Source organism: Convolutriloba macropyga, chromosome 6, assembly GCF_964194025.1.
Source record: "Convolutriloba macropyga chromosome 6, txConMacr16.3, whole genome shotgun sequence".
Lineage (NCBI taxonomy): Eukaryota > Metazoa > Xenacoelomorpha > Acoela > Convolutidae > Convolutriloba > Convolutriloba macropyga.
The window spans coordinates 15,254,286-15,268,039 of record NC_134473.1 but is presented as its reverse complement, the minus strand read 5'-3'; the positions used below and the strand labels follow the sequence as shown (position 1 = coordinate 15,268,039).

At 36.5% G+C, this 13,754-nt stretch overlaps 1 protein-coding gene across 2 annotated transcripts; it reads right to left on the bottom strand.

The window, feature by feature from the left end:
* Positions 1–11,103: 11,103 nt before the first annotated feature.
* Positions 11,104–13,150, bottom strand: LOC142341510 (pseudouridylate synthase 1 homolog). 2 transcript variants are annotated; one of them, XM_075392495.1, is made up of 3 exons: positions 12,937–13,150; positions 12,421–12,866; positions 11,104–11,858 (listed from the first exon to the last, which is right to left on the bottom strand). In XM_075392495.1, exons 1-3 carry the CDS (start codon positions 13,145–13,147, stop codon positions 11,424–11,426), a joined length of 1,092 nt encoding a protein of 363 aa, XP_075248610.1. In that variant the 5' UTR covers positions 13,148–13,150; the 3' UTR covers positions 11,104–11,423. The 2 variants fall into 2 exon arrangements, with proteins under 2 accessions (XP_075248610.1, XP_075248612.1); XM_075392497.1 differs by having other exon boundaries at positions 11,715–12,349.
* Positions 13,151–13,754: the final 604 nt, after the last annotated feature.

Here is a 13,754-nt window from a genome sequence, read left to right as displayed (position 1 = left end):
AAAACTTTAATAGAAAGATGGTTTTTATACTGTCGATAAAAATTTTTTTAATACCGTCGATAACAATCCACTTTTCTCAACCTGAAACCACAATTCGAAAATATGACTATAGAACAAGATAACCCTCATTGGGAATTCTTCAGAATAAGATGTCTACCTTGACCAATCCCTACAAGATAGGACAACTGGTAAAACCACTAATGGTATTAGGAAACCACTCTCTACATTTCTAACATGTTTACCGCTTTCCAGAAGCCTCAAATAGACCCTTCTCCAAAAGTTGAATCTCCCACTTGTTACCTGCCGTCGAACATTTAAAAATTACACCAAAATCCCAAAGGCCAGCCCTATCACTTTGCTTGTATCCCTTGTAAAGAGCTATTCAACGAATGGGATGAACCCAATTGGCCCCTTTGTGGAACACCTATTTGAACCATAAGCCACTGTCACTATTTTCAATGCCAATCCTGCCAGCAAACTAAAAAGTAAAGTTCAGCCCATAGCCACTTCGGAATCGCACATCTCACTTAATTTACTTGTTGTAACTGTATAACTTACGACACAACTAAGTGTTCTTTATGTAGGACATCCATTGACCCCAAAAACCACTGGTAGAACTACATCTTAAATATCAATTCCTTCTAGTATCTCCCCTACAGATGTCCTTTATAACAGTTAACGACATGCTGTCCACAATTTTAATCATCTTGTCGTTTTTCCCTCGATTTCTTCATTTTTCTCTTTTATTGCTCAAAATGGGTGCATAATGCTTTCCGAAACTGTTTACAATTTTCTCGTTGAAGTTTTATTTTCCTTCCTCATACTAACTACTCTCCCCCATCAACCCCTTGCTTATCTTTATCGTCAGTCAAACGCAACACATAACAAGAGCAAATAAGTGGTAACAAACTTTCCATTTCCCCTAAAAATGAACACAACAAAACGGCAAGCGTAACAAAAACCATATTAGGACCATTTCGATGCTTAGTCGGTCAAGAAAACGTCACGGTCTTCAAAAAATTACAGGAAAGCAATGAAGATGAACAACCACACGTTTTTAGTATGTTACAAGCATGTCATCACAGATCTGGGATACCAGATGTGCCCGATATGTACAAAGTTCAATATTGTTGATTCAAAATTTTTTCTGGTTTGAGAGCGAGTCTTGCAAATTGCTAAAATTCCAATACTCCCTTGCAAAGATCGTCCCTTTTTCGACTCGACCTCCCATCAACTTCGGTAAAAACTTAACGACTACTCAGCCTGCAAAAATTTTTTGAAACCCCACATTAAATGTGTTTGATCATTCTTTTCTGCACTCATTCATCTCCCAATTCACAGCCATACTCCTAACCATTCGTATCCTATCCAATTTTATGCATACAATTTTTACCTACTTTGAAGAAAAACTTTCTTTGTGGTCTTATCGTAGGCTCAGCCTTAACAAGATAAAAGATTTCACGTCTTAGAAGCGGAGCAATTTGCAGGCAGGGCTAAACAGTGAAACATCAAGTAAGGGTGTTTCATAAAACTTTTCTTAGCTCAAAGTTTTTCTCCACGACCAGGACATGTATCTCCGTGCAGAGGTCAAAGACGAAATTGTGTCAGGGCTGCCCTCCTGGTGTAAGTACAAAAATATTTATCTTGACCCCGCCTCATTTTACAAATTTTATCAAATTGCAGAATGGGCCTTGTTGGCTTACCCATAGCCAAAGTATTAAATGCTCTGTTAGTTCAAAAATGCCACAACTTTCAAAAAATACAAAGCCTTGCCAAATGTGAAAACCCACTATTTGTATTCCTTGTTAAGGAGCTCTTTACAAGAGAAAGCCAAATCCAAAATGCCCTCTGTTCCAGATCATACTTGGCATTCATAACAACATATTGTTTCATATGATACTTGCAGAAAAAACGGGACGAATTTAGCAATAACAAAACAAACACATTCAGAAGCATGAACAAATTTTCTGCAGAAATTATACTAATTCATTCGAGAAATGCCCAATATGCAAAATTGAAGTTAACAACAGTTGAATCAAATGCGTATCCTCAAATTCCTTTCTATCAATTTCATAATGAAAAATATCCCAGCACAGGTGCTGGATACATCAGTTGGAAAACCTCACAGAAAAGTAAAAAATGGTAACAAAAAAAATTGCAAGGACATTTTGTTTTGTTCCTTACCATTTTCAAATTTTCTATGGTGAGGGCTGATCCACAACAAAAATCAAACAAAAAGATAAAAACCTTGAAAAATTGCAATAAGCAAAACAAAAAATTTGTATCAAATTCTACTAATAAATGCATTGAGCACAAAAAATATTATATAAAGCAATTAGTAACAAAATATTATAAAACAGATTTTACAGTAAAATAATTTTTTAATAGCAATATAATTGAATACATAAAAATATGCCGTGATACTCACGACACATGCAAAACAAATATGAAAAAAAAACAGAGCCCTAGCCGTCAAGTAATTTCATCCACCAAAGATGACATCAAAGCCCAACATACAGAGCAGTCATTACAGCCTCTAACAACAAACTTCCACAATGCTGCATTTATCACGCTACTAGCAACCAATTCGCCAATATGATCAAACCCTCTGCACAGCAACAACCCTCAACAACGACACAACAGTCACAACCACAAACCAAATCAAGAACAGGAGCAACTCGCGAAACCACCATTCCGACAAACAATTGAACAGTCAGCAAACAATCACTACGACCACCGAAATAACTGGAGAATCAGTAGCCTTCTTATAAAACCTTAGGGGTCTTAATAAGCAATCGAAGTTTCTAGATCTCATTTTCTTGGAATCCAAGAAAAATACTACTTTCGTATTACCTCAACCATGTATAAATTCTAAAACTAAATCTTGGAAAATTTTTCTCCCGCATGGATTGTTTAATACAAATAAGTTTTTTGAGAAATACTTCAAATCATGCCAAAAATGATCAAGTTACTCCCCTGACGTTAAAACACTCTGAAGACTGGAATGACAGCTTCATCACTATCACCAGCCTCTATTGGGAATTTTCCATAATCTCATGTAACAACTAACTTACCCTATTCCCTTTGATTTAGATCTTCTGTAATCCTCTTCCATTTCAACAGAAGACTAGTAGAGATCATTTCAATAAAAACTTTATCACCCCAACTGGCGAGCTAAAATCTTGCACCATCTTACAACTCGAGGCTTGGGAAAATGGTAGAACAGACACGAAAAGTGACAATGGGAATGAAGTATTGGGAATTCTTCCCAGAAATTATCAACCTAGGGAAACCATTCCCGGTTCAACAGAATACCTTGCTTTACAAAAAGAAATGTCTAAAATAATTGTTCAACCCTGTTTCCTGAACAACAAAAGATTGGAATCATATAAGTCCTACGATGGTCTTCGCCAAATCAAATTGGACAATCAGCGCCTTGTCTAAGAATTCTTTTTTACCTGACTAACGGTGTCAGCGACACGACACTTTTTTAATTTACCCCTCAGATGTCAACTTCCAATTCGTCTTTGACATCGGTGAATCAAAACATAAGCACAAAGTATACTTCCGTAAGGAAAAGAACTCTTTTTTATCCTGAAAAATTTGTCCTTTTCCTTTTTTTCCTCTTCTTTATTGACCATTTTAAGTAGATCAAACTCAATTTTTTTCTCTTTAAAAACAGCATTTGGCATGTTCCTTTATCCCAATAAAAAATTTGTTAAAAAACTTTAATCGAAAGATGTTTTTTTATACTGTCGATAAAATTTTTTTTAATACCGTCGATAACAATCAACTTTTGTTAACCTGAAACCAAACAATTCGAAAATATAACTATAGAACAAGATAACCCTCCTTGGGAATTCTTCAGAATAAGAGATCTACCTTGACCAATCCCTACAAAATAAGACAACTGGTAAAACCACTATTGGTATTAGGAAACCACTCTGCATTTGTAACATCTTTACCGCCTTTCAGAAGTCTCAAATTGACCCTTCTCCAAAAGTTGAATCTCCCACTTGTTACCTGCCGTCGAACATTTAAAAATTACACCAAAATCCCAAAGGCCAGCCCCCTCACTTCGCTTGTATCCCTTGTAAAGAGCTATTTCACGAATGGGAAAAACCCAATTGGCCCCTTTGTGGAATCCCTATTTAAACCATAAGCCACTGTCACTATTATCAATGCCAGTCCTGCCAGCAAACTAAAAACTGAAGTTCAGCCCATAGCCACTTCGGAATCGCACACAACACCTAATTTACTTACTGTAACTGTATGAATTACGACAAAACTAAGTGTTCTTTATGTAGGACATCCATTGACCCCAAAAACCACAGGTAGCACTACATCTTATATATCAATTCCTTCTAGTATCTCCCCTACAGATGTCCTTTATAACAGTTAACCACATGCTGTCCACAATTTTAATCATCTTATCGTTTCTCCCTCGATTACTTCATTTTTCTCTTTCATTACACAAAATGAGTGCATAATGCTTTCCGAAACTGTTTACAATTTTCTCGTTGAAGTTTTATTTTCCTTCCTCATACTAACTACTCTCCCCCATCAACCCCTTGCTTATCTTTATCGTCAGTCAAACGCAACACATAACAAGAGCAAATAAGTGGTAACAAACTTTCCATTTCCTCTAAAAATGAACACAACAAAACGGCAAGCAAAACAAAAAACATATTAGGACCATTTCGATGCTTAGTCGGTCATAAAAACGTCACCGTCTTCAAAAAATTACAGGAAAGCAGTGAAGATGAACAATCACACGTTGCGTTTTTAGTATGTAACAAGCATGCCATCACTGATCTGGGATACCAGATGTGCCCGATATGTACAAAGTTCAATATTGTTAATTCAAAATTTTTCTGGTTTGAGTGCGAGTCTTGCAAAATGCTAAAATTCCAATACTCCCTTGCAAAGATTGTCCCTTTTTCAACTCGACCTCCCATCAACTTCTGTAAAAACTGTTTAACGACTACTCAACCTGCAAAAAGTTTTTTGAAACCCCACATTAAATGTGTCAGATCCTTCTTTTCTGCACTCATTCATTTCCCATTTCACGGCCATACTCCTAACCATTCGTGTCCTATCCAATTTTATCCAAACAATTTTTACCTACTTTGTGGTCTTATCGTCCTCTAAAAACTTCCTCTATGTGGTCTTATCATAGGCTCAGCCTCAAGTAAGGGTGTTTCATAAAACTTTTCTTAGCTCACAAAGTTTTTCTCCACGACCAGGACATGTACCTCCGTGCAGAGGTCAAAGACGAAATTGTGTCAGGGCTGCCCTCCTGGTGTAAGTACAAAAATATTTCTCTTGACCCCGCCCCATTTTACGAATATTATCAAATTGCAGAATGGGCCTTGTTGGCTTACCCATAGCCAAAGTATTAAATGCTCAGTTAGTTCAAAAATGCCAGAACTTTCAAAAAATACAAAGCCTTGCCAAATGTGAAAACCCACTATTTGTATTCCTTGTTAAGCTCTTTACAAGAGAAAGCCAAATCCAAAATGCCCTCTGTTCCAGATCATACTTGGCATTCATAACAACATATTGTTTCATATGATACTTGCAGAAAAAACGGGACGAATTTAGCAATAACAAAACAAACACATTCAGAAGCATGAACAAATTTTCTGCAGAAGTTATACTAATTCATTCGAGAAATGCCCAAAATGCAAAATTGAAGTTAGCAACAGTTGAAGCAAAAGCGTATCCTCAAATTCCTTTCCATCAATTTCATAATGAAAATTATCCCATTACAGGTGCTGGATACATAAGTTGGAAAACCTCACAGAAAAGTAAAAAATGGTAACAAAAAAAATCGCAAGGACATTTTGTTTTCCTTACCATTTTCAAATTTTCTATTATTTAACACATGGTGAGGGCTGATCCACAACAAAAATCAAACAAAAAACCTCTAAAAATTGCAATAAGCAAAACAAAATTTTTATCAAATTCTACTAATAAATTTATTTAGCACAAAAGATATTATATAAAGCAATTAGTAACAAAATATTACAAAACAGATTTTACAGTAAAATAATTTTTTAATAGCCATACAATTGAATACATAAAAATATGCCGTGATACTCACGACACATGCAAATTAAATATCAAAAAAACAGAGCCCTAGCCGTCAAGTAATTTCATTCACCAAAGATGACATCAAAGCCCAACATACAGAGCATTGTCATTACAGCCTCTAACAACAAACTTCCACAATGCTGAATTTATCACGCTACTAGCAACCAATTCGCCAATATGATCAAACCCTCTGCACAGCAACAACCCTCAACAACGACACATCAGTCAAAACCACCATCCAAATCAAGAACAGGAGCAACTCGCGAAACCACCATTCCGACAAACAATTGAACAGTCAGCAAACAATCACTACGACCACCGAAATAACTGGAGAATCAGTAGGAAAAGGAAGCACAAAAATCAGTTCGAGCAAATGGGCCCACACATAGCGAAAAAGATCACAGAAGGCAATACAGATGATTTCCTTACACCAGCGCAAAAGCAGGACACTAACTGCTGTTTCACAAAGAAGAGTCGGGAACAAGGCATGAACTCAATAAACCCTTGGGTTGTTACCAACCTCATATACAGTGATAAACACGCCTGTAACAATTTTAAAATAGAAGTGGCAGCTGTCTAAGAGCCATCAAACACGTACTGTCAACTCCCTTCCTGAAACCAGTAATTAAAAAGTTCCCTATACAAAACAGAAAATAGTAAATGGCACATGACGAATTGAAATGACAAAAATGGAACATATATGAGGAATCAACAGCTAGGTATTTATTTAGACGTTCCATATGAGGCATTAGCGGCCTTCCCAATCAACACGGAACTACACACTGAGGTAAATGAGCAGCAGCCGATTTCAGAAAAACTCCATTTCGACAGGAATTGTCCATCAAGAAAACTTAGCTCCAGGAGCTACAACTCCGCTGCGCAAAATTAAGAATGGAATGCAAGGAAATCGAAGAAACAACGTCTAACGAAAATTGGAGAAGACAATATGACATTACCACGAAAACGAAACAGCAGAAGGAAAGCGACACGCAGGCCCTTTGAGTCCTCCTCGCTGAAAACCTACAACTTCAGAGCTCAATCAAAAAATTGACTGAAGAGATTAAATACCTCGAGACAGAAATTAAAGATTTAAAGAACACTGTACATAGATACGAGAACAGCAAGATTCTCAAGAAGCTGGAAAAACTTAAAAGAAAACAACAACAAGAAAGACAAAAATTAGAGGTAGAATCAGAATGGGAAAAGTAGAGAACAACAATACCATCATTTAAAAAAAATCCATAAACTCCAACACCATAAAAAACATCATCGCTCAAAAAACTAACCTTCAGATCAATGTTGAAGATCAATCCTCACGTGAAGTGGTCGATATAATCGACGACAAGAAACCCAAGAGCCCGAAACCCAATAATAACGCCACAGGATTTCTTTCCCATTTATTAGTTCACCCTTTTGTCTTGTGACTTTTTAAAGATTTACATTCCCATGCTGCATATCGCATTTTGCCATTTAGTTTATATTCTAACCATTTATCGCCGATTGAGCCTCTTTTACACGGCCAAATTTTTCGCCATTTCGGATCGTTTTCGTTACATCGACAAGTCTATCGTCAGTTGTGATTGCTTTACATCAGCAGCGGCTCTATCGCCATCAGGACAACTCAACAGCATCAGTATCTCCCTACTCTACTTCAGCTTCTGCCATTAAACGTACCAAACAACCAGAAACTTAATGAAAAACTCCAAACAATCTAAATTTCATCTGAGCTTTTGTATGATGTAGCAATTTTTAAAAAATTTTTTAAATCAAAATTGGGTTGCTCTGTTGTACTAGAGCTGCTAGAAGTGAACGCATAATTAATCCCGCATATCGACCAGATACTTTAAAGCGTTAATTACAACTAATATTAGCACCCGCCAAACAACTTAAAGCGAGCGTAGGCTAACAACATATTAGCATGAGCAATTATTTTTCGAATAAATAAATGAGCCTCAGTTTAGGCCTAGATTATACATGACCTAGCAGAACTAGAACAAAAATTGACTATAAGTACGCGCTGCTAATACTTCAATTTTACTGCTCTTTGACTGACAATTGCTACTCAGGGAAACTACTAAAAGCAAAGCAGGTGATCAGAAAAAGGAATACAATCCCCACAAACTTCAAGGTTAAGGGAAAAAATTAAGGCGCCTACGCGAGGATGAAACAGGCTCAAAAGCCTAATTTCTTGAGATAGGCAGAGCTAATTTTCTCAAATTCTCGGCTAATAGGAAAATTAGGAAACCGTTTAACGACGAAAGTGAACATGCTTTTCCGCCACCTATCGGCCCGATGCTTCACTGATAATATTGAGGAAAGAAGCAGGATGAAATTATTATTGTTTGAGTTTGACCGCAGACAACGGTCCTTTCTTTTTGCCTAGAAATAAACTCAAATCTCATAACATAACTGTTTAAACAGTAAACTATAACCAAGCAACTTGATAACAAACATCATTTCTTAACTATTCTATTTTCTAAGTTTCTTTCTCTCACAGATTTACGATGCCACAACTCACAGCAAGAAGTGTTGAATCCATCTACACATTAGCTCAGCTCGATTTCACTGGTAATTAGTAAGCGTGTATAATTATACTCATCTTTTGAAAAATTAACACTTTGAGTCCCCAATCTTTAAACTGAGACTTATAGCACAAACAGATTTTAGGCACATACCTTCGCCTTCCATATGTTGTATCTTTTGTCAAGTTAGATCGGCATACATAAAGAGATTCCGTAGTGTGTGATCTGTAGCAGTACGCTGTAATTTGATAATACCAATAAACATTAGAGATAGTAACTAAGAACAAAGATCGCGTAACGGGCATCTAAAATTGGGCTTTATCCCGTTTCTAATTCTCATTTCTTTTTTTGATACTGACTCTGTTCAATTTAAATTGCTTTGGTAAGCAACTGCTGTCTAAAAAAACTACTAGCCGAATTAGAGAAGAGTGTAAACAAAAAGAAGTCATAAAGATATCACGCAAAATATTGAACAAGCAGTGAACTAAGGTAAAGCGAAACAATTAACTCTGCGACCCAAAAGACAGCTGCCACAAAAAACAGAAACAAAAGGACTACTTCTCAAATTTGGGAAGTTAAAAATCAGATAGGGGAATGTAAGAAAAACAAAATTTGTCCTAGCATTAATGGCTCAGAGGATTAGATTCTCAATCTCTTATCTAAACAAAAAAAAGTGGACACAGTTCGAAAATTTTGCAAAAAAACGCCGTAAAAAATATCGTTAAAGCTGCGTTTATGAAACAAAGTTTTCACTGAATTTCTAAGACAACACCAAAGACTAAACCATTTATTCATAACACAAAATGAAAATCGGTGCCGGTTCACAAAAGGACTTTTTAAACTAGCTAAAAAACTAACAAAAAACAGACATTAGGACAAAAATCGGATTTGTATATATAGAATTTTATTATTTTAAAATGGGTAAGCTATTGAAAGTGTCTAATGTATAAACTTTCAAGAGGAGGTTGTCAAATATAACAGCCCAATGAGAAGCTGAGACTGAGCATTTAACCTGTCAGCTACCAGATACTGAGGAACCTCAAGAGATGAAGTTTCAATTGAAATAGTTGAGTCAGAGCAGTACCTAATTTTTGATGCAGCAATAGGATGAAAGCCCTCCATGCAATGCAGGAAAAACTCACGGCAATATTTACATAGTACTAACTGTATCGCCATATTTCAATAATTCAAAATACTCCCATGTGTAAAAAATAATAAACATTCAATAAACGTCGAGAAATCAAAGTCATACAGTCATAGAAGTTTCAAATGATTTCCTTATTTTTGTTTATACGAGATCATTTCCTGTTGCATAAAAGTTTACAAACTGAAGCACCAGGAGGGTTTTCGTACTAGCTAGAGGTTAACAACATTGCCAGAATGTGATTTAACTAAAGTAGCTAACAGATAATAGCACAATTACTATCTACCTTTACCGTGAATAAGAAAGATTATGATAAGTTTAGCTTCATAAAATCCTTTGATATGATAAAGCTGGAATCATGTATGGAACACTGCTTTCTTGATAGCTGATGAGAGAATAAACCTTCAGTGTTAATCTAAATAAAAATATGGCAAAAATTAGTCATGCATATTGGAGCAGCGACTAGTAACTGTACAGTGTTACTTCCTATTTGCCCGTTAGGTGTAGAGCACCCGCACCCTGGCCATAGCCGTATCCTTTGGGTCCGAAATTTTTACTATAGCACGCTCTGCAATAGGCCTTTGCATCGTGATCGGAAGCCGTACTTTGTTCCAACACTTTCCCACAATCTGCGCATTTGAAGCACGCCCGGTGCCATATCTTCCCAAAAACGTCGATTTTCTCCATTGCGTACACGGTCTTAGTGCAAAATGCACAAGGATCCCCACCACCAAATCTCGGCATGTCTAAGGTAATGAGTTATCGATCTATATCTTTCACACACGAACCATACAAGGCAACCGACGTTCCACGATTGTGCAGATTTGTTGAGGCTCAAGATTGAAATGATCAAATTTCTTGATGCAAAAGAATTGCTAGTGTGAAAACTTTTGACCAAAAATGTTGCGATTGTTTCAAAATGCCTGGTCAAGTTTACCTTGTCTCTAGACTAAAACAAACTATTTGATATGCGGTGCTCAAAAATTGCCGCTATAACAATCGTCAGTAAATATTGCAACTTGCTAAGTAAATTAAAGCTGTAGTTATTGGGCGATTGGCATTGCACACCGGCATCAAAATAATCAAATTTAGTTGCCAAACGCTATTCATGAATTGAGGTTAAATCGATAGTCAGAACAGCTTCATGCCACCGCGTTAGTGTTCACAAGCGAATCTGAAATAGCTGAAATTGCTGAATTTCGCAACGTCAATATTAGGCCTATTAGGAACAAAAGAGTCTCGATTGAAATTTAATCAACAAAATCTACGCTTCAAACAATGACGGCACTTCTAACCATAAAATGTCACTTTCTTTGTTCTTCCCTCCACAGGAAATAACGCTCAATTTTCAGTCTTAATTGAGATAGCACATTATGTCAAATTTCACTACCTTTTGGGGTAAAACGCAATGATGTTAACCAACATTATTATATTGAGTAATTCTGAAGAGCGGCCTTCAAATTTATCATCAAAGGATACGGCAATCACCTGAATTTTGAAAACGTGAACATAGCTGGTCAAACACATCATTAAATATATTGCTGCGCAAATCATATGAGCTCAGTAATTTCCAACAATTCACGCAACAAAACTCTGAAAACATCTCTAAAAATAAACCTACTCTTGCATCACCGGATAATTATGCATCGCAACAAGTATTTTCAAACATAATTTAATGATATCGTACCATCAAAAACAAACTCATTTTTCCAAGTTCGATAACGCTTTAAATAACTTAAGCACATGTCAGCACATAACCAAACTGATTCGCAGAACTCCAACATTTGGTGTTTCTCCAAATGCTGCTCCAGAATGTTTTCCAAGACCACATCACAATAAAATTCTTCAATTTCTCTCCAATGACAGTCAAAATTGATTTTAACATTTGCACCAGTTGCTTTCAACATCAACTGACGATTCAAGTTATCGTATGCCAGGTTCTGCAGAACCAACGGAAAGCCGGGAGTTAAAGGAATCGAGTTCGGATGCTCCCGAAACAAATATTGAATTAAATATTTCCTCGTAATTACTCCGCGAGCGACAAAGATGAGAGCCGATATCATCTTTCTGATTTGATGCAATATGAACGAATTCCCCTAAACGAAACTTACAATTGCACCAAGAAATATTAAAACAGAACTTTTCTCTCACTTCATTAGCCTGACAATATTCTCGGTGGTTCGATTTCCCAATTATCAAGGCTCTCTTGATACATGCTTTCGACTGTAGTTGTTTGTTCATCCAGTGATAAGTTTAACTTTTGACAAAAATGATACATTTCCCGAGTTTCCTTTTCTCGTTGTGCAATAGACGGCAAAACATTACTTTTATAAAATCGCTCTATCTCAAAAAGATGGCCGTCGAAGTTGATGCGAGGAATTTTTGAGTTGAACATATTGAAAAACTTATTGTAATAATCAAATCCCATTGAATTTAAGTAAAGTGGACAACTGGGCGCCACGGGGATAAGTAGAATATTCCTTTCGTCGAATACTCGGCTGTCAATAGTACTATGCGAAGCCTTTTTTGATCTCAATATCAGATAAGTTACCATTTTCCTAACTTGATTGTACAGGAACGCCATGCCCTGAAATGGAGAAAAGTTCTGTTTCTTAATCGATAGCAATTTATTAGAGCAAAACAAAGAGAAATATTAACCTTGAAATGAACCGTACAGAATTCAACTCCCTTGTAGAGAAACGGATCGTCAATACGAGCATCGAAAAGATAGCGAAAACAAGATCGTTCAAAGGCTGCCTTGTCTGGAAAGTCTTTTTGCAGTTTCTTTATATCCGTAAAATTAATGAAGTTTCTGCCGCCGATAAAGTCAAGAACGACTTTTCGAACATGCCACAAATGATTTGACGAAATTCTGTAATCAACAGCATCCTTCAAACTTATGCCAAATTCTGCCAAAGCGTACGTTGGCATAACATAAGAATAGTGCCTATGACTGGCCCAGTCCCAAGCATCAAAAGACGGGGCAACGGGCAAAATTTCATGAATTTTGATATCATTAGGCAAATTGGCGTTCAATTTCTTCATTTTCTCCCTCGAGTAACCGTGTAGGTTACAACTCAGAACTTGTCGCAGTGCAGATACTCCTAAGTAATTAAACCATTCATTCGCTTCAAGATATGAAAAAGATACTACATGTACAAGGCATACACTTGCCTTTATCAGTCCTCGATGCTCTGCTGAACTCTAGACAGTGTGAGTCTGACCGTGCCTCAGATTTCCTTATCAACTGAGAAGCGTACAAACCCTCCCATATAACCTTTTCAATTGTTTCTACTTTCAAATTTGGCTGCCATTGTAGTCCTTGATAGGAGGCGCCATAATATGAAAGCAGAATGGCATACTTAGAAGACTGTCCATATCTCATTAATACCTAAAAATAGATATCAAAGGATAAAAATGTTGGGTGTTCAAATAACACATGACAGGCAGAACTGAGGTTTAAAAAGCTCTCAGTAGATTAAAACAGATGCGTCTTTGATTTCCAAGATTATAATAATACATCCAATACAAAGTCACGATTTTGTGCAAGCTTCAGAGAATTCGAATCAGTTTCTCTGTTTTAAAGACTTCATTTTTAAATTAGCTTATGCAATTTCGCTTTTGTGCACTTGTAAGATTGGGTAGCGCTAGATTTGTAGCCTTTCAAAATTCGACGTATCTGCTCTTTTCAGGCATTCAAAGAAACACATTCAAGAATTTAGCTTATCATATGGAGGGCTATAATTTATATGACCAGCAAGCTGGAGGAGCTATTATGGGAAAAAATCTCACATTGTGTTTTCTGAACTTGATGTGCATATTCGGTTTGTGCATTTTCAGGAGTTTCGTTTTCGATAAGAGGTTTCTAATTTTCCAATATCCATGTAATTTCTCTTCAGGCATTCAGACCTCAAAGCGAGGATCTTTTGGACGCATTTCACCAGCAATAACAGGCACTCCAATGTAGGCAGATCTATTAGGTATCAGAGATG